General features: G+C 31.6%; 2 protein-coding genes across 10 annotated transcripts in view; one reads left to right on the top strand and one right to left on the bottom strand.

Annotated features, from left to right (window-relative positions):
- The window catches only part of LOC144853631 (BLOC-1-related complex subunit 8-like), a 224,095-nt gene that overhangs the window by 22,933 nt on the left and 173,321 nt on the right, over nucleotides 1-27,841 (top strand). For 3 of the 5 annotated variants that reach the window (XM_078711368.1, XM_078711367.1, XM_078711366.1), the window contains 4 exons: nucleotides 10,547-10,611; nucleotides 20,039-20,149; nucleotides 20,391-20,455; nucleotides 26,674-26,989. In XM_078711368.1, coding sequence (XP_078567494.1) covers nucleotides 10,547-10,611; nucleotides 20,039-20,149; nucleotides 20,391-20,455; nucleotides 26,674-26,726 — 294 coding nt within the window. In that variant the 3' untranslated portion in view covers nucleotides 26,727-26,989. Of the gene's footprint in view, nucleotides 1-10,546; nucleotides 10,612-20,038; nucleotides 20,150-20,390; nucleotides 20,456-26,673; nucleotides 26,990-27,841 lie in introns of those variants that run through there. The other 2 variants (XR_013614401.1, XR_013614400.1) reach the window with 1 other exon arrangement.
- The window catches only part of LOC144853604 (uncharacterized), a 69,553-nt gene continuing 50,891 nt past the window's right edge, over nucleotides 9,180-27,841 (bottom strand). For all 5 annotated transcript variants that reach the window (XR_013614395.1, XR_013614398.1, XR_013614394.1 and 2 more), the window contains one exon: nucleotides 9,180-9,190. The gene's annotated coding sequence lies outside the window, so the exon portion shown is untranslated. The remainder of the gene's footprint in view (nucleotides 9,191-27,841) is intronic.

The raw sequence follows: 27,841 nt of genomic DNA, 5'->3' as shown, positions 1-27,841 counted from the left end.
CCATACGCAACTTACTAAAACATGTAGAATGATTCCTCCGTGTATTTACTATTCAGTAGCCACCTTGGTGCAGATAGATTATTACATACCGCAATGAATTATAATTTATTACTATGATGACATCTTTAAAAATTTAAAAAAAATGATGCACTGTCAAACTATATACTTTTAACTTTAATATATGAAATTCTTAAAAAAGAAAGTTAATGTTAAGTTTGTTATTTCGGCCTAAGAAAATGTCAAAATTTGTTTGATTGTCGAAATTAATTTTTTTTAATTCAATATGCAATTAATGATGACTTAATCAACTTTTGTTCTCTTAATTTGATAATAAATCATACATATGATACATACACTTCAAGAAAATAAAATAAAAAATAGGTGTTCCCCAGCATTCTTACGATATATATTAATTTTAAAATTTAGCATATTTTCACTATTTTGTTAACTTATACGTGCGTAGCCTGTCACTTTTGACGTGCTTGTATAACGCAATTTCGAGTTGAAAAGTGAATCAAATATGATGATATTATTAAAGAAAGATTGTAAAAAAGAAATCGGGCAAAAAGAGTGCGCATTAACGTTTAACGCGCAGTGCGCGTGCAAAATTCTGCGCACTCGTGGCAATTTTTTAAACGCTTAAAATTGCCTGAAACGTACTCTAATTTCATCGAAAATAAATTTTGACAATTTTAAAACTTTTAAGCGCGCGTACGCATGCGTTATATGCGCTACGCACGTAATTATATTGCCATATGATGAAATATGACCTGAAATTTATGTGTACCAAATTTTGTTTAAAAGTGATTCATGCTTGTGAAGATATGATTACAAACGTGATTTCATTAAATCGCGCGTAGACCGCGTAATTTATGATTGCGCACCGTGAAAACATGACCACATCGATTCCTGGCCATAAGGAATATACTCTGAAAAATTGACTTAGCTAGATGAAACTGATGCCAAGATAATTCACGGACAAAATAGTGCTAAGGAAAGAATAAATAAATAAATAAATAAATAAATAAATAAAGATCCTGACAGAATCAAGAGGTTATATGCATATCATGCATATAACCTAATTATAAAAACCACATCCTAAAGAGGAATAATGAAGTGATTTAAAGTATTTCCATTACATCATCATATCACTGTTTATCAGGCTACTTATGACATCATATGTTATTTACCATTATTATATAATACCATTGTTCATTCTCCTTCAATGATTATTTCTTGTAAAAAATAATTTGTTTCATAATTTGATTTATATTGGATTAAACTTACGATTTCTTTTGGTAAATTCTTTCTGATAAAATAATCTTTTTGAGTAATTTGTAATCTTGTAAATAAATGCGTAGGAGAGAAAAGAATAAAGGAAGGTAATAACAACCTAAGAATTGTTAATGAAAGGCAGATTACACGATAGATGTTTAGGCATATTTTGTATTTAAAGTATGATACAATAATATTGGCATTTGATCTTATAATAGACCGGAACCGTTAACAAAAGCTAATACGTAATCAGAAGAGAAATAGACAGAAAGGTCTCAATCTCACTGGATTTAAGATTTTATTGAGACTGTGGGTAACATTCCAATCTAACGTTGTTTGCAGTGGGATTATTCAACATGGTTTCTGTAGTAACTGAATCACAATCTCTCTGAAGTAGTCTATTTCGTGCCTGGCTAAACCGACATTGACCTATTCTCTCCGAGAAGAGAGCTACACTTCGAATATAACATTTTAAGAAACATCCCTATTATCATATAATGGTACATTCCGTGAACCCTGCCCTCAAGTGAGAACATTCCAACAAACAACCATCATCACTTATAGACTACCAACACCACTTTTGGTTTGTGTAATTTAAATATATTGCATAAAAAAAGTCTAATCCAAATGCTGGCTAGAATTCACTCAGCGTCCAATTAGATTAAATATTAAATTTACTGACCGTTGCCTGCCAAACAAGTACATGTTTCCATCAAGTAGTAGAAAAACTATTGTGTATAATCATTAAAAAAAGAGTTTTCCTGCGTCATATTTGCGTTGGACTCTCTTGATTGGTAAAAATAAAATAGTTAGCTTTATATGGCACGTTTGAACTTACTTTACAGCTGGCTAGGTAGGTTTCCTAAAAGGTAAACTTGTGCATTGAATTTCTTTTTCCATGATTTGTTTTAATTTTTTAAGTTTTGTTTTTGTTTCCTCTGTCACACTGGACTTAATTTTGTTAAATTAAATCACCAAAAATCAAAATACTGGTAATACTGGCAACAATTTCATCAGCCCTGCCCAGTAAAACTCTGATCTTGGTAACTACGCTATTACAAGTTCAACACCATTCAAACCAAACTATTAATCCAAGTGCAAACAATTTTCAAAATGACTATGGTTTTACTAGGTAAAGTTACCAAGTCCAGTGTGAATAAGGATTAGTCAATTGAGTTCCAACTAATTTCAAATACTGTATAGTGTGAACAAGGATTTAATAGTCAATTGAGATCCAGTTATTTTCATGTTCATTGTGAATAAGGATTTAGTCAATTCAGCTTTTAAATTTTTTTATTAAAGTCATTTTCCTTCAAATTTGACTTTTGATCTTTCTTCATGACCATCTTTCCTTATTATGGCCTTGATATGTTATTAGCCCTGTGATTGTGAATGAACTTTAATTCATTTTATTGTTTGATGCCTATTCTGTATGGTAATTGGTAGCACTTTGATTTGCTATAGTTTTAACTGTATCTAGTTACCTTCTGTCAATTGTAATGACTTTATTTACCACACAATAAAACTGTGGTAAACCACTAGATTGTGCTCATAAAATACAATCTTTAAATGACCCACGATGTGACCAGGATCTGCAATATATTTGTGAGCAGTTATGAGTTTTGTCATTCTTAGTTAGTATCAATCAATCAAAAGTAACATTGTTTAATTTGAGAGGCATAAATTATTTTAAAATCTTAATAATTAATTTTTGACTTGAAGGAAGTTTAAGTTGGTTTTGATTAATATGATTTACACAGTGTTGTCTGGCATGTTTCTAATAATAATAGCTTTCTTCAGCCAATACGTATTACTATTAGTGAAGTAAAAGTTTCTCATAAAAAAAATAAAATCAAACGTTGAACTACAGTAATACTGTATTCTTTTTTTATGTTTATCTTGCCTAATAATTCAATTTAAATAACAATATTTTATATTTAAAAAATAGTATTGTCCCCAAAAAACATGAAAAATGAAGGTTAATAAAATCAGACTTCAAATAGCCATTTTGCAGTTTTAATAAAGTTAAAAAAAACCCCAAAAATAAATTTCACTTATGAAAAGACAAAAGAAACGGTTAATTTTAACCAAAAACCATTGTCTGACAGACAATTTAAGCATTTTTTTGGTTTAAATTACATTTTTTTCAGGTAATTTTTTTTTTCTTCGATCCAGTTTTTGGTCAAAGTGAATAACTATTACATGACATTAAAATGGCATTTAACAAATATTCCAGAGTAAAGTCTACACTATAGTACTTTTATTTACTGTACAATACCGTACAGTTACTTAAATTGTTGTTAGGACATGATGTAGGTTACAACATAGTAGGTCAACTGTAGATGCCATAAGAGACAAGATATACTTGTCAATATCTATATTGATCATATTCCACATTTCACATACTTTAAATGTTCTTTATGCTTTGCCAACTTTTCAAGACATCATATTTAGGATGAAATTATATTTTTTTAAGTATATTTTATATCATGCAAAATATAAAACAAAAAAGAATGTGGAAAACATAGAGACCATGTTAACATTTTTGGTTTTATTAAACATTATTTGAAAATGTTCATTCTAATAATACAAATAATTGGAATGATGAATTTTATTCAAATAAATATTCAAAAGTAGATCATTATAGAGATTAATAAATACAAATGTTGCATGTACAAAAATGTTTATGCGTAAATTTATTTCATTCATCTGTATTTAGTTGTTTTTTTATTAAATTTTGTGATTTCCCACCCTAAAAGATTTTATCATAAAAAAAATAATATTTTCCGTATACTGTATACATAATGTTCTTGTGGGAAATAAACTACAAATTGAAATGTTTTAACTATTGATTTTTATATAATTCATTGACTTTTAAAAAAAAATATAAAATATTTAAAAAATAAAATGTTATTTTTCTTCAAAAAGATTTAAGAGAATTGGAGTAATTTATATGACCTTTTGTGACATTTGAGAAATTGAAGAATTATCTGGAGTAAAATTAGGACCAGATGAATTGTGATTGGATTGAGCAGGGAATATATGGCAGAAGAAATAATTCATTCATTTCAATAGATTGTGACAAGGTCAACGAACTGTAATTTTCATTATTGTACTATGATATGTACAATAAAAGTAAAAGTAAATATCATTATTTATTTTAATAAATGCCTGGGATGTTTACTGTTCGGGAGGGTTTTTAGAAGGCATTTATTTGGGGGAGGTGTTTATTTTTTAATGTAATGGGGTAACATATATTTATCCCCCTTCTTAATATGACAAAACACAATGAATATCGAGAAGTGATATAAATACAGTAAAAATCAAAATGCTTGGTAAATTGTATGTCAATCAATGAATTCGATTATTCGAGGTGGAGTTTATTCAAAGCAAGGCTTATTAAAAATAAGCTTATATTATAATAATGTCGACTTCAATGGTCAATCAGTAACTATATCACCCCTACTCTAACCCTATATTTGTAATTTTAAACCAATTTTCATGGCAAGGTTAGATAGTTGTTAAAAAGCTTACAATTATTTACTTCGACTGTCACCCTCTACCCGCCTACCCAATTATATTTGTCATTGACCAATTTTCATGTTTAAGACTAAATGAAGCGGTTAAAAAAGCTTATATTTTCTTTTTTAATGGTCAATCCGTTGAACAATACCACCCCCTCTCTATTATATTTGTCATTTTAAACCACTTTACAAGATTAAACAGTGATTATGGTAAGCTACAGAGTATAATTTGTCCACTACTAGTGGTCAATCAGTCATTTACAATGTCAAGTGTATGTTTAGGTCAACCACAAATATTGATCACATAAGCCAAAATATCTATCTGTAAGTATGTTCAAGAATAGTAAAACGTATCTTCTTAAAAATACCTCTTAGTTTTAAAAATTATTCTTAGAAACCTCATATAATTCTATGATATGTTGGTGATATTTAATTTTGAGCACATTATTTTGAAATCACAACGTTAAAATAACTTTACCCAGAGAAATATAAATTTCTCTGAAACTTTGGTTTCCAGAAAGGAAACCTCCTTTCCTAAAGAAATGATCATATTGATTGTAGGTTATTTCTATGAGAATTGAACAATTACAGAAAATCTAAAACAGATTTGCTTAGAAATAGGAAATTTAATAAAGATTGAATTAACAACACATTAAAGCCAGGCATGACTACATCATAGTGTGTGTATGATACTAGCAAACTAGATATGTTCACTACATAAAACAGTAATACGTCCTGTACAGTATGTCTATTATTATTTTATTTTATTTACATTTTATACTAATGAATACAAAATCATATGAACGGATGAAAAGATATGTATTTAACAGAATCAAGGAAAACAAAAAAAAGGGCTAAAAACGCAGGATACTAAAATCTTGTGATTGGTTGACCTAATCAAAACAATAAACCAATAAGTGAACAGAAACAAAGAACCTTTTCCAAAATCAGTATCAATATTAAGTTACCAGATTATTAATAAACAAATAATTAACAGTAAATTAACAATTTTAATATTATTTGTTGAAAGCCTGACTGTCTTCAACCAGCTCCAACTTAGTACAGTAGTCAGTCTTTTAACAAATGAAAACCTTCCCATTAAACATATTATAAACATTATATAGATAGATAGAAAACAATCAGAAATAAAAAAACAATTAAAACTGCCTCAATAATATTTATCCATTTTATGTTTGTATACTTCTACAGTGGAAACCCCTTTTTTGACACACCCCAATTCAGGGGACATGTTCTCATAAAAGAAACAAGGGAATTACAGTATATGTTTTATGAATTCTAAACCTATCACCTAATAAATCAGGAGACACCCCTATTAAGGTGTCCCTTTAATACTGTAGAGGTTTACTGTAACTATTAATCTATAAACATTTGTACTGTAGTCTCCAAACCATAAAGAAATAAAATATGAATGAATAAAAAATACCTTTGATCCTACCGCTTTCTGCTTCTAATGCTGTTCGACTTGGTCTGTGTGTAGTACTAGTAGAAATTAAAATGAATTTGATTCTGCATCTTCATTGATTTTTATGTAAATTTGATTTCTATTTTTATAATGAAGAGCCATTATCTATTATGCAATATGCATTGATTCAGAGAAATCTGCGTCAGTTTGACACCAGGACATATGGTTAAAAGAAATATAAAATAATGTATAAGATACTGAAGAGCACTTTAGAACACCCTCCTAAAACGAGGAGACAATAGTTGCGTTGTTCCGACCGGTACACTAATACTGTTTAATCTGAATATCGTGTGCTGGTATAAAGGCGCTGTTTGTGTTCCGATTAAAAGGCATCCAGAGTTGCCTCACTATCTTTATATTAAGATTCACCGACATATCATTGTTATTGTTTAACTATTATCTATGGTGTACTCAAGAAGAATGGTCCGAGAATATGGATTAGTACGTAGACAATGTACAATTAAGTCTCTTTAAAATTGAATGAAGTTTAGTGAAGTGTTCTACTTTAGAAGCAAAAAAATATTTCATATGTTTCTTAATGAAGTTGTCATTTAGTAAGATTATGTTTATTATATTTCTTTTTATTTAAGATCAAACCATTTATGGCCAAATAAAACAGATTGTTAATTTCATGTCCAGGATTTGAAATATTTTTTTTCATGTGCAGGACTTTACTATTGATATTTCTGATTTTAAAAGAAACTCATTTTGTAAACAATCTAGTGATGTGATGTGTATGCTTATAAACTTACTAACTTGACCAATGATTCTATGAAACAGTTCTTGTAACTCTCTGAAGGAATTAAAATTTGTTTACAACTAGTTGAAGTTTGTATGTGCAAGCCAGTTATTGGTATGAGATGTGGTCAGTATAACTTTCCATGACCCCCTCCTATTCCCTAAAGTTTTTGTTGTGGTAATGGAATCAATATCATATTATATGGCCAATGCAATTCTATCTACCATAGAATAAAGTAGATAGTGTATTGTATTCCCAAGAAAACAGGTAAAAGTCCAAAAGGAAATTGTTATTTTTAAAATAATACAGCCAATAAACTGTCTTGTTATGTTATATTATACTTAATGAATTTATAGATGCAGATCTATATAGTATGCATGATTACAATCTTGTAAAAAAAACACCATTATTTTGGTGAACAAGCTTTTATATTTGGTGATGAAAAATTTATAAAATGTCATGATTTTACTTTTGTTTTACTAAAAAGGAAATAAACAATTTAGAAAATTTTAGAAATGTTAGAGTTAATAGAGTACATTATAATTTTGGAATAGTTAACATATATTTTGGCAATGATTATGATGTCTATTGTTTATAAGAAAACAAGTTGTCTTCAAATGTAATACAGATACTAAAGTTTCTAACATAAACAGTTTCTAGTAATACCATGCAATATCAATCAATTACATTTTGTATTGTAGAATTAAAAAGTTGTTTAACCAATAAATAAATAAATAAAACAATGTGTTTTTGGCCAAGTTCTTCAAACTCTTACCTATCCTTTCCAAAGCAAAGGCTTGCAGTCAATATGACAATCAATCTGCCAATCAATCTGCCAATCAATCTGCCAATACAATTGTAGAATATAATACAGTTCTTACCTTTATCAACAAACTATATTATCTTGTCACCAACTGTTATTTTGTCGCCAAACTATAATCTTGTCACCAAACTATAATCTTGTCACCAAACTATAATCTTGTCACCAAACTATAATCTTGTCACCAAACTATAATCTTGTCACCAAACTATAATCTTGTCACCAAACTATAATCTTGTCACCAAACTATAATCTTGTCACCAAACTATAATCTTGTCACCAAACTATAATCTTGTCACCAAACTATAATCTTGTCACCAAACTACTGTATAATCTTGTCACCAAACTATAATCTTGTCACCAAACTATAATCTTGTCACCAAACTATAATCTTGTCACCAAACTATAATCTTGTCACCAAACTATAATCTTGTCACCAAACTGTTATTTTGTCACCAATCTATAATCTTGTCACCAAACTATAATCTTGTCACCAACTATTATTTTGTCACCAATCTATAATCTTGTCACCAAACTATAATCTTGTCACCAACTATTATTTTGTCACCAAACTATAATATTGTCACTAAACTATAATATTGTCACCAAACTATAATATTGTCACCAAACTATTATTTCCTAAATGAATATACAAAATGGTTGTAGTTTTGTCTTGCGTTATAGTTAAACTGAAGTATTTATACAAGATTGACCATTCAGTGTAAATGAGTTGTGTATACCAATATGGTAAGGCACGTTGATGGTGTTACTTATTGATATTAAATCATATAATTCTCAGCTATTTATTGCACATACTTGTTGTTAAGTTCTAAGTGATCACAATAATTAATAAAACTTTAATAAGAATCTGATATTATAGCTGTACAATACATTGAAATACGGATGTATAAAATAGATTTGAATGTACCTGTAAAAAGACAAACCCATTTGAAAAGAAATTAATCTCAATGATTTAAAAACTATATGCTGTTTTGTTACAATATAATAGCCTTACAGTACTCTATGTTGTTCGGTTTCTCTATATCAATTGGTAAAATATTGAAAAAATATATACTTTGATTATTGTTTCATAAGTATTGACCAATACAGTTTAAAATTATTAATTAAAAAAAAACATTTGCAATATTTGGCAATAGATGATAAAAGTTGTCCGAATATTGATGAATCTGTCCAAGCCAAAATACATTTAAATTAGTAATAAAATGAAGCATTCCAGCATTGTATTCTGTTATTCTATAAAACTTGTAAATGTAGTGCCCTGTCCTAGAATCTGTACCTGCGCTAATCTATCTAATGTACTTTTGTCCTAGTTCTGACGGCCTATTCTACTGCCCTATTTTTGACACCACAGCTGTACTGTTCTCATTTCTTCTATTGCCTAGTCATTTGGCATAGTCCCCTGGTCTAGAACCACCCAAGTCCCTGACCTAGAACCCGCCCTAGTCCCCTGGCCTAGAAAATGCCCTAGTTACGTGAAGAGCTATGTTGTAAAAACCTACTTTCGTATGGAACGTAGAATGTAGAAAATGTCTTACTTTTGACAAATATCAGAAATTTGTTTAGAAACATATTGAATACATTTTATGTACAGTACACTGATGATGAAGAACTAGTACATTTTTCAAAGCTCTTTAATAATTTTTAAATCTAATAATTGTATTATTATTTTATGTGGTACTCTTAAAAAATGTAGCTATCAAATGACAATAGAATGATATAATAAATAATAAATTGTATTTATTGTTGTTTTTATTGTGACGAGCTATGTATTTCCTTTTTAAGGATCAATAAAAGTATCTTATCTTATCTTAACAGTATATTATTGTTTTTTCTTAATTTGTATATAATATTTATAGCTTCAGTATTAAATAAATATTTGTTAACACTTTGAATATCTTTGTATTTCCCGTACGGAAATACAACTGTAATTGAATACTGATGCAAAACAAATTTCTTCTTCTCTCTCTTTAATTATTAAAATTAATGAAATAAATTTAAAATCTTTTTAGTGTGACCTTAATATTAAACAAAATTGTATTTTGACTAATTGCTTGCACACTGTTTAGCAGTAATGCTGTTGGACAGGTAGCGGCTTTCTTTATCATCCTGGCTCTCCCACATTCTTAATATTATCCAGGAATAGTCTAAGTAGCAACATAGGCCTCATTGCAGAAATTGAAACTACCTTAAAAAGGCTTGGAAAAGGTCTTGTATGATCCAGGCCAACACAAATGATTGGGAGAGTTGATCAATTTTGCATAGAAATGCATTATTTATAAATTTTTGTTGTTTAAAATAATGTTCGCAGTAACTTTATAATTTTGTTATTATTTTAACAAAAACCTTTAACCAAATGGATTGTTTTGATATTAAATTTGATGAAACTAAAGCCTTGTGAAAAATCAGAATGTTTTTTATAACAAAGGATTCTACTCTACATAAGAATAGTTGGACACAAAGATGGGCGGTAGTGTACCACATGACTTTCTAATATCTGTGAACGGAATGTCATAACTCTTTCAATATATGTCTATGTGAATAACAATGTGAAAAAATCTGATGTCAATTGATGCATCATTGGATTAGAAATAAATGAAAATGTTTCACTGTGAAATCTCCATTTTTTTTCTTTATGCACCTCTGTTATATTAATCATAATGTCTGATTATTACTATTAAATTTAGGCTGATCTGACATTATTACATCAAGATGTGAAAGGTCACAGTTATGATGTCAGCTATGCTATCAGGTAAGACTGTTTATAGTAAGTTATGACACAAATATGTTCAGCTGTTAAAGATTTGATGATAGTTCATGATCATTGAAGTTTACAGTTGTATTTTCACCGAAAAATGACCAGATAATTGTAAAAATTATATTTTAAAATTGACACTCTTCAGACAGTGCTTCTATTGGTTTTTATAGTATTAATGTTTTTGCAATTTATTGTTGCCGAAAAGTATAGTAAAAATATTTATTACAATGTACAAATGTCTATCAATTTCATACTATTGTACTACAGTATCCCCACCCCACCTATTTTGAAGAGAATACAATTTCTTTATTTTTTATCAATACAATATATAAGACATGTTTTTTTTTTTTGCCGGTCAGTTGCCCTATCTTTCTTGTCAGTGTACTCTGTATATTATCAAATATAATTAGTGAAGATGGCGTGAGAAAAGAGAAGCATCTGGCCGTGTGTGAGGTCTCGTTCCTGTTTTGCTTCTTTGAATGGTCAGTTGCTTTTAATGAAGCGTGGAATAACTCGTTGAAGTGACCAAATTGACAACGACATTTCCACCTTTATTTCTCCTTGTGTACCTTTTCAGTATATCCTTCTTACATTAAATTTTTACCTCAAAAAGTTTGCTGGGATACAGTTCACGGAAACTCAAGTAAACCGTACATATGAAAGGCAAATTGAAATTGCTCATTTTGTCTGTGGAATGTTTCAGGCTAACAAACCACTACATGTTTTGACTGGAATACCCTACTACAGAACAGTACTACCACATTACAAATGATTTCAACCATGGCCAGCATCCGGATACATAATGACTTAAGCAAAATTGACCTGTGATTCTCAGTTTATATTTTAATTAAATTAAAATTACGCTAAATACAATTAAAAAAATATATTTAATAACATTATTATTAACATAATTTATTTTTGACTTCTGAAAACTATCAGTATATTGTGTAGAATTCTTGATTCCCATTTGAGATGCAACACAAAGACTTACGCACAAAGCAAATAATTTGACAAATCACAATGGATTATTCAAACTGTCGTTTGCATTACATCTACGTCCTTGCATTGCATCTCTAGTGGAACCACACTTAAGTATCATAGCTACCAAATACAATCTCCTTTTACCAATTTTCTTGCTTACTAATTACTCCTAAAAACTTATTGGTCAATTCTCCATATGGATACAACTATTCAGGGTTGGAGATTGGTTATTTTTCATTTCCGGTTGATGAGCAATGTAAAAGCCTTCATTACTAACATCATGTTATCACGGGTAGTTGGTACGTGTATAGTTATCGCATGTAGTGTAGACGTGTATGGTTTTTGTGTCTAGAGTAGAAGGGTATGGTCATCACATACTGTAGTCCATATGTGTATGTTTATACCGTGTAGAGTAGACCAGTGTTCCGCAACCTTTTTTGACCGTGACCCCATGATTCTATTTTGGGAATTCTTGCGACCCACCAATGGGTCACGACCCATAGGTTGCGAAACGGCGGTGTAGATGTGTATGGTTGTTTGGGTATTATCACATGTACTGTAGGATACGTGTGGTTGTGTGCATGTACTGTACTCGTGTGGTCATCGCTTGGCCAAATGTAGGCTAGGTCAATGATGGTTACTAACTGTCAGTATTTATTTCAATCTATAGATGTAATACAAATTTAAATTTCCCTGTTACTCACAAGTTGTTGACAAGTTGATCCTATCAATTCAACCTTGTTTCCTGACGCAACTCCATCACCAACTCTGAATGTTGACAGTTGATGAAAGGTGTTTTGATAGTACCATGATGACTTGTGTATAAGCCCATCTTAAGATATTATAAGCCCATCCCTCAACATTTTAAATAACAAAATGCACAAAATGATATTGATAGGCAAACGACTGCAATTTTTCCCTATAAGTATAAGCTCACTCACAACCAATTATGCTTACTGCAAAAAAAGTGTAACAGACAGTAGAGCCCCCTTTTAGAGGGTGTGGGATGGGTAGGAGGTGTACACCCTTTTAACGCCATTCAAAGGTTTCCCCTGAATATGGGTTTGGCAAGGGTGTAAGCATTCATGTTACCCTTGTTCATTTCACAGAAATGTGTACCCTTTATTTAGGTGTCCCCCTGAATAGGGCTTACCCCTAAATAAGGGTTGACCATGTGTTGTTAAAACATAGTATTTCCCCATGTTCTTTTCACAGTTGTCCCTTGGATAGGGGTGTTTCAAAGTAGGCCTGTCTACAGTAATCTGTTCCGTTTCTTGTAAATCATCTCAAATGCCCCGTATAAAAAGACTAGTTTATTTTCAGGGCTACAGACCTTGGATGTTTGTGCGTTAATAGTGCTATTAGGATAGAAGTTATTTATTTTATCTTAGTCATCTCTGGCCCCCCAACACCATTAATTAATCTATATATCAAGAAATGGTAGCGGATGTTTCTGGTCATGTAATAAATTGTTATTTTTTGTTGTTTAACCATTGCCATCAATCAAACTGTGGTTTTTTCATGATGTACAGTAAACTTACAATATCATTTTATCCTGTAATTATAGGAGGATGAAAAAAGAATGAGAGAAGAGAAACAATGTGTGAAAGAATTGCAATTTTTATATAAACTATAATAAACTACTATAAAGCAAAATTACCTAAGGCTGATCAACAACATTGAATAAGAGAGTTCAGTATAGACGCTATTTCCACACAGAAAGAGAGCATAAAATGATACTGTAGTACAGTAGGTCTTCCTAACCAGCTTCTTCAAAAATCAGCTGTATTCATACTAACTTTACATCAGAGTTATCTTTGGTCCTTCCAATAGGTTGTTTTACTTTTCTATGTAATTGTTTAATATTTTGCAGATAAATTTTAATAGAAATCCTAAACTCATCCTACAGTAAATATTACAGAGACCATATCACATCATCAGTAAATTGGATATTTTGCTGAATTGTCAATGTATTGTGCCATTAGGCCTATATGTAAAGTGTACAAACTATGTCAAAAAAGAATTGTGATAGTAGAACCCCTCTTATGGAACAGGGGACACTTTCCTGTGAAGCGAATGAGTACTATATGTTTTAATATTACAACTAAACCTCTATTCCAGGGACACCCAAATTAGGGGACATATTGTTGGATCCCAAAGGTGTTTTGTTAATAGGGGTTCACTGCTATATTTTAGTACCACATTGTACTCAAATACATTTAAGACCCCTCAATAGAGGTGTCCTCTGAATAGAGGTGGCCCTTTTTCAAAAGGTACAGTATATTGCCCCTCATTCATTTCATAGGAAAGTGTTCCCTTAATAGGGGTGTCTCCAGAAAAGAGCTGCAGGCTTCAACTGTACCTCCCTATAACTACACCATGCTTTTCATGATACTGTGTTATGTTTTCCATCACTCTATGTCAATGAAAGATCCTATTTTGAAAGTTGTGAACTGGAGACAGATGCCTGTATTCATTACTTGTATTTGAGTCTTTAGGGAATCAGTGCTGGCAACGTATTAGGCGTCATCAGATTAAGGGAAAATATCGAAAGTCATTTGTGTCAATTTTGTGTGATGTAAATCAATGTTGCTCGAAGATGTGTGGGGTCAGTTTTGATATTGTAACCTGTAATACCCACTGAAACAATTCTTTGAAATTAATTTATATCTGAGATCAATGACTTAAAGAAATCTAATGAACTCTAAAATGTTTCATAAACAAAATATGCTTTTATTTTAGTAAAACTAATAAGAAGAATAAGCAATTTATAATCTCTCTTATACAAATAGTTTCCCATTTTTGTCAATAAGGTCTTGTTTTACTCTTTTAAATTCAGAATATGCCATTTAAATGTCTACACGCACGAGGGCAGACACAGCTATGCTCTTTTAAAAAACGTTTTAAGATGTTACAAATTTGCGTTCACTGCAGTATGTTTTGTTTCAAATGATGGTGATACCTAATATACATTCAGTTTAAATACCGCAATGTTCATTGTATACAATCACCCTTTGTGAATCTTAATACTTCCTGATTGGTCCAATATGCTATGCTATGCGGTTATTGAATAAAGCCATTTCTAATGTTCTTACAACTTCAACAAATTTTTAAAAAATAGTAGAAACACTTTAAATGTTAAAATTCTCAATATGTCATGCCTTTTTATAGAATATTTTATTGTTACATTTTTATAAATCAAAGCTGGGGGGTAAACATCGAACCCAAACACTTTACCTAAACACGGTTAGGGGAATACATACATTATTCTTAATCCTTATCAATCTCCTTAGAGCTTTGACACATAAGAAGTGAATTTATAGGTTCTGACAACATCCTAGGTTCATGGTCTAAGGGACCTGTACTTTTTTATTTTACAAGAGTCCGGGGACAATTATACATACCCTTTCACAAGTGGGTGTATGCGGTGGTATTAGGGTGCTAAAATTTATGTTAGACGCTTTTTTTGACAGTCGCATTTCCTTTGTCGTACGACATATCGGCGAGCACTGAGCTGACTCCCATAAATAAACTTATCACTGAAAACCGGATTAATTCTAGATCTGTATTTCAAATTTAACCAAATTAGATATATTCATTGCTTTGGCATTGGTGTTGAATGCGGAACATAAATTGTTAACCATTTCTATGTAATTGATGAGTTTTTTGACACCAAACCACCTCTTTGAAAGTGTGTTTGATACTATATTTATTCATTTTTGGGTCTTCTCTAACTTCTCAGGACTAAGTACTCATTTCTAATAACCCACCCAAATGTTTAGGCTAAACTTTGTCGATTCATGACATATACAATCCGTTGTGTCGACTCATTTGTTAAATTCTCAAATTAACTGTGATGTATTTCAGGGTACATTTAATTGATATCATTGAACTATGTGATTTCTTTAAAAGTAGTTTCTGGGTGGAGTTCAAGGCTTATTAAACCTAGGTACCTCCCGTGGGTAAAAAGTTACCCAGGAAACTAACGATTCTATTGGTTGATAGGCTCGTAGAAATAACCCTGCGGATAAATAAAGGGTTTATACCTCAAAGGATCGGGTAACATGTCAAATTTGATCATATCGTGACCTTATTTCTGATCAATATAATGCGAACGTGTCCTTGTTCGTTTATTTTCTTTAATTTACAACATCGAGAACATGGCGAATTCGTTTATTCGCATAGTCTATCATAAAATGATTTATAGAAAAAAATGTCGTCTTAGTATTTGTTTATAAATTTAAATGAAGCTCATGTTTGATCCTCACTGACCTTAAACTTATATTGAAAAAGTGCACTGCAGAGTGTGCTTCTCCACCTTGTCAAGTTGGAAAAATTGTATCAAAGCTATAGAGTCCGGTTATTTAAACGTGTTCATGTACTACTATGCTCCTGTTTAGTTAAGAATGTGCCTTTTAAACATTAGGCATCAAAATCTGAAATACATTTTACTGAATGCCATTTTTAGTGGAACTACTTGTAGCTGGTGTGTCAATTCTATAATTTAAGGTTTTTACAAATTGTTTTAATGTATGCAAATAAATAAATTATGTATATAATTCTAACTAGAAGTGAATTGAATTTTAGATAATTCTTCTTCTTATTCAATTTTGGCAAAAAGTCAAAAGTGTTTTAAAATATAGTTTCATATAATTCTGATAGTTAATTTAGTATTATCTTATATTAAAAGATTAATACTTACAAATTAATTTCATCTAATTTTAGATAATCATGAGTTTTATGTTTTGATATTACTGTACAGTATATCCCTTCACCTGGAATAACTTTGGAGTTTACACAACACTGTCGTTTTGTATTTTGTTTGCTCCAAGATGTGTTTTGGTAGGTTATGAAATGGGTATTATATAAAGGTACCACTCAAAATAACCTTAACAAAATAAATGTATAAAATGTACAATTTCTTGGAGAAAAAATAAATTTATGAATGTAAACATCTTTGTTTTAATTAAATTTATTATAGAAAAACAAACAAAACGATATTTTAGCAAATGCTCTGTGTTTCATAATTTTACAATTATCTCTTTAAAATGTCGCAATAAGCAGTTCTTTGAGTTTTTTTACCATTTTTTTTCTTAGTTCAAGGTATCTTTCAAGTTCATGTGTTCAATCACCTCAGAAGGTACAAGTACGATAGTTTAACTACTAAGTATAGATTGCGTGCAACACGCTCTAAAACACATCTCGTTTCAATTATACGAATGTTCGCGAGTTCAACTAAAATTACCCTTGTCTCTAAAAGGAATATGCGAGGGTATAATATTTTGGTTTTTTGTCTCTGTCTATCATATGTGTACGTACAGACTTATTTATTTTAAGTTCCTTTAAAAATTAACTAATGAAATGACAGTTTCACTGTGAATCTCTTTGAAATAAATCGGCTTTTAAAATATAACTAAATGTAAGTCAAATACTTTATTGTATTCCCAACAAAGTAACTTAATTAATGCACTATTGGTTTTCTTACTAGAGCCCTAGCCAGTGGGAATAAACCCTTATTTTTCCTGAAGTGCCCTTTTCAAACTAGACACCAGCAGTGGTAAATACTGTAGGCCTAAGCCTAGATTGACGATCTTTGTGGAAAATTGAATGCCAATGCCATATAAAAATCTTGGCTACATGGTTGGTTCTGTTTATTGTGTATACTGTATTGAGTTGTAATATCTAATTTACTATTTTAAAACTCTGTATCAAACTTTCTGGTTTTAAATTGGAACATTTTATTTTCATTTAAAGAAAAAAATAGAATAAGTAAATAATTGTTTTCCTATCCAATTTGTGTCAAAGTGAACTATTATGTGACATTAAAATGGCCTCTTCAACATTATTCTTTTCAAGGGGATATATGTTTGCAGTAGGTTTAAGATTCCTGCTAGTTCAATATACAGTAATTCTAGAGTTCGGTTCATAAAAAATGAAAAAGATCTGAGACTCTGGTTTGAAAGATGTGTTAACAATGATGATAGATATGTATCACAATCAAGGTGATAACAGATGCAATGACAAGTTGTTGATAAATGTGTTAAGAAAGCTGTGAAGATAACAATTGTCATCTTGTTGAAAGAGATGTTGACTGAAAGAATATTAATATTGAATATAAATAATGTTGGAATTACGATTTAGGTAGTAGTGCATCATCATGGGATCTTTACTCTTATGTGCAGCACCATGAGATCTTACTCGTATGTGCAGCACCATGAGATCTTACTCTTATGTGCAGCACCATGAGATCTTACTCTTATGTGCAGCACCATGAGATCTTACTCTTATGTGCAGCACCATGAGATCTTACTCTTATGTGCAGCACCATGAGATTTTACTCTTATGTGCAGCACCATAGGATCTTACTCTTATGTGCAGCACCATGAGATTTTACTCTTATGTGCAGCACCATAGGATCTTACTCTTATGTGCAGCACCATGAGATTTTACTCTTATGTGCAGCACCATAGGATCTTACTCTTATGTGCAGCACCATGAGATCTTACTCTTATGTGCAGCACCATGAGATCTTACTCTTATGTGCAGCACCATGAGATCTTACTCTTATGTGCAGCACCATGAGATCTTACTCTTATGTGCAGCACCATGAGATTTTACTCTTATGTGCAGCACCATAGGATCTTACTCTTATGTGCAGCACCATGAGATTTTACTCTTATGTGCAGCACCATAGGATCTTACTCTTATGTGCAGCACCATGAGATCTTACTCTTATGTGCAGCACCATGAGATTTTACTCTTATGTGCAGCACCATGAGATTTTACTCTTATGTGCAGCACCATAGGATCTTACTCTTATGTGCAGCACCATGAGATCTTACTCTTATGTGCAGCACCATGAGATCTTACTCTTATGTGCAGCACCATGAGATTTTACTCTTATGTGCAGCACCATAGGATCTTACTCTTATGTGCAGCACCATGAGATTTTACTCTTATGTGCAGCACCATAGGATCTTACTCTTATGTGCAGCACCATGAGATCTTACTCTTATGTGCAGCACCATGAGATCTTACTCTTATGTGCAGCACCATGAGATCTTACTCTTATGTGCAGCACCATGAGATTTTACTCTTTTGTGCAGCACCAAGAAATCTTACTCTTATGTGCAGCACCATGGTATCTTACTCTTTTGTGCAACACCAAGAAATCTTACTCTTATATGCAGCTTACTTTTATGTTCAGCACCATGGAATCTTACTCTTATGTGCAGTACCATGGGATCTTACTCTTATGTGCAGTACCATATGATCTTACTTTTTTGTGCAGTACCATATGATCTTACTTTTTTGTGCAGTACCATATGATCTTACTTTTTTGTGCAGCACCAAGAAATCTTACTCTAAAGCTTGGTTCTCACTAGAACGTAACGCAAGGACGTAAACGCAACACAAGCGTTTTAACCAATGACAAGCGAAGTTATAGACAGACAGCAATCACAAGCGAATAAGCCAGCGCTTGTGATTGTTCAATTCACTTGCGTTGCGTTACGTCCTTGCGTTGCGTCGCTAGTGGGAACCACGCTTTATATGCAGCTTACTTTTATGTTCAGCACCATGGAATCTTGCTCTTATATGCAGCACCATGGGATCTTACTTTTATGTGCAGCACCATGGGATCTTACTCTTATGTGCAGCACCATGGTACCTTACTCTTGTGTTCAGCACCATGGTATCTTACAATTGTGCAGCCCTATGAGATCTTACTGTCCTATGTGCAGCACCATGAGATCTTACTGTCCTATGTGGAACACCATGGGATTTTACTGCCCTATGTTCAGCAGCATGAGACCTTACTTTCCCATGTGCAGTACCATGAGATATTACTGTCCTGTGTGCAACACCATGGGATTTTACTGCCCTATGTTCAGCAGCATGACACATTACTGTCCCATGTGCAGTACCATGAGATATTACTGTCCAGTGTGCAACAACACAGGACCCGACCTAATACTGTCCCATGTGCAGCACCATGAGATTATACTGTCCTGTGTGCAGCACCATGATATCTTTGTCCAGTGTGCAGCACTATGAGATCTTACTGTCCTGTGTGTAGCACTATGAGATCTTACTGTACTGTGTGCAGCACCATGAGACCTTACTGTCCTATGTGCAGCACCATGAGACCTTACAGTCCTACTGTCTGGAGTGCCGCATCATAGGACCTCACTGTACTATGTGGAGCACCACATGACTTCACTGTACTGTGTGGAGCACAATGTGTCCTCACTGTCCTGTGTTCAGAATTAGCATTCCTTTTTCCATGATAGTCATCTCTGCCAACTGATTATTATGCTAGCCAGTAATGTTTGGTTTTATCTGGATGGAAAGTGTCCATCCATGAGAGATATTAAAAATCATTGGACATTATGGGTTGATATTTTGTTAATTGTTTTTTTTTTCCTACTGTTTCTTTCAGTGCTGTTGAAGCTATGCATGATAGCAAGACACCATTTAGTAATATTGAGTCTCTACTAAAATCATCAATCTACCATAAACAACAGCTTAACGAAAGGTCTGCTGCTCTCAGGTTTGTTGTTTTTTTTTTTAGATATTTATTTCATACACAATTACAGAATGGATTAATTCAATCTTTTATTTTATTGTTTCACCACATAAATAACGAAACGCTTTACATAACTAATTAATGGTTTGTGAGATTCTATATTTTTGTCATGTCATTCTCTTTAATTTAATTCTTTTTCTTAGATTTTATGGAAAAGGAATGTTGATTTTACACTTGAAAATATGTAATTGACTTTTTCTTATAGGGTGCAATCAAAACAAGAAAAAAGGTCAAGTATAAGTTCAAGTCCTCAACGACAACTACTTTCAGGTACAGTATAAAAACCATTGGCAATATAAAACCAGAAACGTTTGCGACTTGAAACTTTCATCGAATCGGTTACATTGTCCATTTTCGCAACATAAAACTTTTTCACGAAATAAATACGGTAAGAAGGTAGCATCAATCCATCATGGGTGCAACCTTTGTGTTACAATGCATGTACTCTGTACTAATATAGTAATGCATTGCTGTTTACCACGCCCAGGCATCATTGTACTATAGTACTTTATTCTCACTTAGCAATAAGAATGCGACGTCCAATTTAACTGACAGTACGCGATAAAGCAAACAAAACAGCTATCACTTATCCATAGTAGGCACACATGTACTAAAAGTGCTTGTATTACTGTACTGTATTTTTCATATTCAATACTTTCTGAAACATTATCCGCGGCATGAAACTTTTGTGAATATCACTTGGGCAAAAGTGTTTTCTATCTTAAGGAATTTAATAGTTATATTTGTTTCATTTCTTATTTGCATTGGAACAGGTTGCTATGATTTTTTTTTTCTAAAAACTTGTTCTGATCTTCATCCAACCTGAAAGAATGTATGAGAATCAGGTCACAGTGTTACTAATAATCTTGTAATATTTGAAAGAAAATTCACTGTATTGATATTTCTTTTCTATCATAAACATTCGTGAGTGAATGGAAATTTATTTACAATATGCCCTATACAAACATAGTCTCATGTCATGTGGGGTTCATTAATGTGTGTTATCTACAGTATCTACAGAATTGAGGAAAATGCATTTAAATATTTAAGATGTTATTTTAGGCTGTCTTTATGGAAATTAAAGTACATTATTAAATATTGTGGTTTATGTTGTTAGAGCTGTTTATTTCCGTCACTCCCTCAGGCAAACAGCATGTACTGTATGAAAAAGAAAACAAAATGGACCACCTTTATTAGAAAAGAAGTAATTATATGCTAGAACGAAATTGACTTCTGTATTTCATTCCAATTTAGAAATCCGTATATTTTGACTCCAATTTCACACAGATGTAGCCTGGGCGTTATGGCTGAGTTGATTCGCAATATTTAGTGAACTACTTCTAAGCTCTGCTACTTTGTATAGTTTTAGATAGTTTATACACCTGTTTCAGACTAGTGTTACTGCTAAGGCTTTCGAGTTCCTTTGGGAGCAGCCTGATTGATAGCGAATTCCCTGTCATTTCACTTCATCCCTAGCTGTCATCTTGTCCCGCCCCAGAGCTTGTTCTGATGGTATACTATGTGTCTGTAAGTTCATTGCTAATTTGTCAGTCTGTCTTTGTGTGTAAAGATCCTAGGCCAGGTGCTTCCTACTCTCTTTGCTCACTCTCTGATTGGTTTGATGTACGCGTCATGTCCAATTAGGAACTAAATGTATGCAAGTATTATAGACAATTGTTGATCTAAGCTTAGCGGCATACTGTAGTATAAACAGTCTAATTGCGTATAGTACGTTTAGTACCTTCTTGGGTTCTTCAGTGTTAACATCTGTTAATGTAGATCTGTAAATCTGTGTAGAACAACTACAGATTGCTTTATTTACTTTGACCTATTGGTGTAAAATTGATTCAAATTGAGTTTGATCAAAAATGATAATGTTAGTGTCTTAAATTCTACGTTCACTTTACATTCATCGTCTATAAACTTATTATGTTTAAATAATACCTCCCAAAGGTATATGTATATTAATTTATAAAGTACAAAACATAAAATGTTAAATTAATTTATTGAATTTCTCAATCAATCAATGAATTTGACTGATTACTGATAAAAGTAAATATTAATAGTCTACAGATCAATGGTAACCACAATAATTATTACTGATAATGTTGTTTAGAGGAACAACGAACATGCTTGCCAAAAATATTTTTATAATATTAATCTCAAGTTTATTTTAATTTTATTATTTTGTTAGAAGTTTAGTAATATTATCCATGACATGTTGGACTTCATTCAGTGTCGTTCCTAAATGTATAATTATATAGTATTATAATCACAATAATTATAAAGATTATTAAATACAAATCCATTCAGTTTTTAAAGAACAATTAGAGAATAATTTTAATATTTAGTTTTATAAAAAAAATGTTTTGCAATATTTATTTATCAATTCAATCTAAAATTGATTTACTTTCTAATTTTAAGTTAAAAAAAAAACTGATAAATTAGTTAATAATTTTCAATTCTTGCACAAAACAAATTTCTACATTGGTATGAACAAGCAAGCATTTATTTGTTACATTTATGTAAAATGTTGATGGATTTTAACAACTCCATTGATGGAAAATAACAGTATGCACATATTTCTAAATCTTTGTTCCCACTATATGATGCAACGAAGTAAGCACAGCGCAAAGGAATTGACCAATAACCATCGACAATTTTAGTAACCCATCACTTGTGATTGGTCAAATTACTTGCATTGCGCTTGCGTCCTTCCATTGCATCATAGTTGGAACCAAGCTTATTATTATACCAATGTGACTAACTGCGTGTGAAATCCTGGCAGATATCTGTGTCACAATTTGTTACATTTTGTGTTGTATGTGTAAATGTGGTATTAAAGTGTAGATGTAAAGCTACTGTAGTTTGACAAAAAAAAGTGTGATGTGCCCAAATATGATAGTGATATGCTCAAATATGGTAGCGATATGACATCATCATGTCCATATATGGGCACATCACATTTTTTTGTGACATAAAGTTTGATAGTGTAGACGGGGCTTAACAGATAATCACTGATTGCCTATTAATTAAACTCTCTGGTACAAATTGTGATTAGCTTATATGTGACGGTACTATAATAAATACTACAGTAATATTGGAGTACACTACTGCACTGTACTACATTTAAAAACAATACATGGTTGGTTAGTTAATTTGAAATTAAACAGATTTCTAAATTTAAACACATTTTATATTTACACCTGCTAAAGAATATTCTGCTTAATATTATTTGAAGGTAAAACTTTATATAAGATGTAAAAACAAATATAAAATCTGTAGATAATATTTTTTAAGGATAAAAATTCCCAAAGGTTGTGTTATTTTCAGTGTGATTCAGGATCACTGCCCTACAGATATTAAATTCCAGCTCCCCAAGGAAAACTGGCCTTCAGTGACCCCTACTCAAAAGTGTTACCAACAAAGTGAATTGCACATCTACAACTGTAAACACTAGCCATAATGATTAGTAACTAAGGCAGAAGACATTGCCAAGGGAATGGTTTGAGAGAGCCCACGCCGAGACAGACATCGTGATAGTAAATTTTCGTTGGTCAGCCATGGTTCTGATGACAGATTTGGCTATGGGTGATGACTTCAGATGGTCAATACAGCTGTTGTCTGTTTCAGAATTCAATAGTTGTACTGTAAGGCCACTATGGGGGCAGGAAGTTGTGTTTATGCCTCAAGTCCACCCATGTACTGTACATTGAACTTTTGACTGTCTGTATTAGTAATTATTATTTAGTAATTTAAAAATAATCCTACCCTTTGTTTAGTTTGATATAATTTTCACTTTATTTTGATCTATATTATATTATGATATTAAAAAATAAACTAATAACTATAATTTTGAGAAAATTAAATGTTTTGTAATACTTTTTTTATTCTTTTAAGAATAAAAAAAAATCAAACCAAAAGATAATCTTTCATAATAATACTATATAAATACTAGTAAGATAGCTACAGTTGATCATTTTGATGGGCTATATGTATATTATAGATGTGTGTAACAAATGTGTATTAATTAAGTGCTATATCTCTTGTAGGTTTATATATTCAGTTTTTCTTTTGGTACTTCCTAAGATGCCTTTTATCTGTTACTGTAACTGGCTCTTTTTTCTATGATATTTAACAAGGTCGTTAATGAGCGTCTTTTGGTTCTGAGGCAAAACATTGTTCTAAAGTTGTAAGCATAACTTTGTGGCCAGCGGTTTAACCACCAACCTCGGCTAAATTACACTATTATTATATTGATTTCCTGCGGTTAGTTTTGACAGGCCAAGTATGGTTGTTAACATTTTAATTAATATGTATGTGGATGTATACAGGGTATATATCTTGAATAATGCAATTTTGTACCTGCCATATTGCAGATTTGGGGTGGGGTTTAGGGGGTTGTAGCCAGGTATTGAGTACTTTTTTACAGGATTGTTTAAGGTGGACACTATTATTACCAAAGATACTGTGGCTACACAAACAGTGGTGCATTGGTAATAGACTTGGGCAAAGCCTACACATCCTTTCCATTGTTCAGCTGAGATTTGACCATTTTTAAGTGTGGTTCTTCTTCTATTATTTTATTGTTTTATTGTTAATGATTTAACTTTTATATACAATAACTTATTTTATAATAATTACAGACAGTAGTTTGATTTACAACAATAGGTAAGGAAAACACTTTAGTGTTGAAATAAAGCATTCTGGATTGAAATTCATACACAAGCTTTAGGGTTGACAAAGATAGTTATTATTAAAACGAAATATGTTGGATGACAGCCATCTAATATAGGTCTAAACTATAAGTGAACTTGTTTTCAAGGAACAATTGGAAAAGTCATGATTGTTAGTTTTGACTTAAACTTAATATGAAGCATTTGATTAAATTTATTCATGACATTCAGTAACCATCTGCAGTTAAGTTTAAAATGTTTTCACTTATTGAAAAAAAAAATGAAAGTGTCAAAACGCAATTTTAATTCTTAGTAAACTTGCTCTAATGTTTATTTATGAAGTCTATGTTTAAAAAAAAGATTGTTTTTAGATAAATGTTTTAAATGGAATAATTAATAATAATTTGGGAGAATAGTGGAGAATACATATTTAACAATTAAATGCATGCAATTTGGAGTAACTTTAAGTGACCTAGTATTGGGTTAATATCTTTTTTAATCTTAAAGATATAAATGTTAATAATATAGTTATTTGTTTGAGTTCATACTATAATTACAATATTCAAGGGAATACATAAAAATTATTTTTATTGCCTTTTGCTATTCTAAAGTATTTATTCGTTTAACATGAAAGTGTCCCCTTAATAAAAGAGTTAAAAAGTAGGGATTCTACTGTGTAGTCCACTCAGCAAATATTATCACATTGGAAGTGGACTGCATTTCAATTTATTTATTCAAACGCTAAATTTGTATAACATTGCCTTGAGCATTGTGTACTATTATAAAAATGCTGTAACAATTTAACACCCTAAAGGTTGTAAGACATACTTTAGGTGCTGAATGCTTTGGTCATAGGGGACTCAGTGTACACTTGCTGACAGAATTAACAGAATGCGTCGGTCAGTAGTATTGATGTATTTGTACTGTAGATATGTACAGTATCTGTATCTACTTTTTAAATTATCAGAGCTCAAATAAACGTTTAACTTCTAAAGCCAAATTTAATATTATATTGGACAATTGTGGGTCACATGGCGTTTAATAGTTGTACTATTTAATGATCGTGCAATAGTACTTCTCATGTATGAAAACAAAAAATCTGCATGAAATCCAATAGAAGCATCATCTGTTGTTTTGCGCAAATTGAAGCAGTAATGTGCCCAAAACGCTATCTCTCCTTCACAACAAAGAATAGAACGAAGGCAATGACAAGAATCTACTTAATCCATAAGGATAAGGATACAGTACTGCAAAAGCTGATTTGGGTTTTCGTATTACCCGAATACTAAATACAGTACAACAGCCATATGAATAATATAAGTAGTGTAAACAATTTAATGGATAGGGCAAGTAAGTAGTAATAATTCCATCACCAATGGATATCAACTGTTAGACATGTAATGTGTTAATATTGAATCAACTAACTATTAATCTGTGGATAGCCTCTGTGGGAGTTTGATGTCATTCAGCTTGAGACCACACAGCTGTCAGGTGGACTAATGCTGTATGGTGGCAGTATGCAACTAAATATTAAATATGTGATGTTATAAAAAGAATTTGATACAACAATAGAACCCCACCTTAGGACACACATGACACGCTTATTAAGGGAACCCCTATTAAGGAACACTTTTAAGTAAAACAAATGAAAGACAATGTTTTAATACAGTCACTTCAAAGGACACCTTGATTAAGGGGACACTTTGTTGTGTTTTCTATAAGTGTCCCTTAATAGGAGTTCGTTCTACTGTAGTTTTTTTACTGTATTTTAAAATTAATTTTTGTCATTCATTTTCATTTTTTGTTTTTTAGGCCGCCCTTCACATGAAAATGCTTCAACACCAACGAGCCCAAAACTTGAGTGATGAACCATGCATGTTCAAAGATATTTGTAGGCCTAAAGCAAATGCTATTTAAAAGTAACAAAAAAGGGGAGGTGTGATACAATATTGAAGAAACTGTTAAACCAAAAGTGAAAGAAGCAAAATAGTTTTTTTTCACTAAAATGTAAAATAAAATAATAAGATTTATATGTAATTTACTTTACTAATGTGCTTATTTTTGTATTATTTACTACACGGTGTTGTACAGTAACTGTCTATTAAATCTTTATTTGATATGATATGCACCATAGTTGTTTTGCCTTTCATTGAATTTGGAAAATAAAGTTTTTTTTTCACAATATTCAAGTGATGGGGTATAAACATACCAACTTTAATGTGGTTGTTTACATGATCAGATATTTTGACTGATTTAACCCATAAGTATGTAAGTTATATCTGACCCTATTTTTTATGATATCAAATAAGTATTATAAATAGATTTATAAAGCACCTAATGTTGTGAAACTTCCAGGTGCTGTACGCAAAACGTAAGTAAAGTACCTTGCCTAATTACACAAGCAATGCGACAAGAGTTGGAATCGAACCAACGATCTCACGATCAGTAGTCCAACGTCCAACACAATGCACCACACACACCCTTTCAACTGATGTGAAAATGATATAAACTTGTGTTAAGAACATCATTCTAAAATGCAATATATTAATCCAGGAATATACACATTTTCTAGCCTTGTGCAGAAAGTATGTCAGATATGTTTCTATGCCACATTACAAAGTGCTACATCATGGAAGAGGCCCACAAATTGTTATTAATAGAGCGCAACTAATTTGCAAGCCCTACTAACAAGAAAGGTTATCGTATTACTTTTAATCGGAGATGACATTTCCTCTGTATTTTATTGAAAATTTAGTCCCGACTGTGAGAAAGCAGGACGCAAAAGCGTACTCCAGCATCTCCGCCCTCGTTTTTCTACGGTTTGTTTATCGTTTCTGTCAGTCACCCGCTTGGTCTCTGTGGAGGTCCTACTTTTTGTTTTTTTTAATGACTTTTTGTGATTAAATGAAGACGAAAGATAAAATTTGTGAAGGATATGCGTAAACACCTTTGTGTTCAAAACTTACATTTAAAATGAGTA

Source organism: Antedon bifida, chromosome 10, assembly GCF_963402885.1.
Source record: "Antedon bifida chromosome 10, ecAntBifi1.1, whole genome shotgun sequence".
NCBI lineage: Eukaryota > Metazoa > Echinodermata > Crinoidea > Comatulida > Antedonidae > Antedon > Antedon bifida.
The sequence above is the reverse complement of the archived record's forward strand: the minus strand, read 5'-3'. Positions and strand labels throughout refer to the sequence as shown.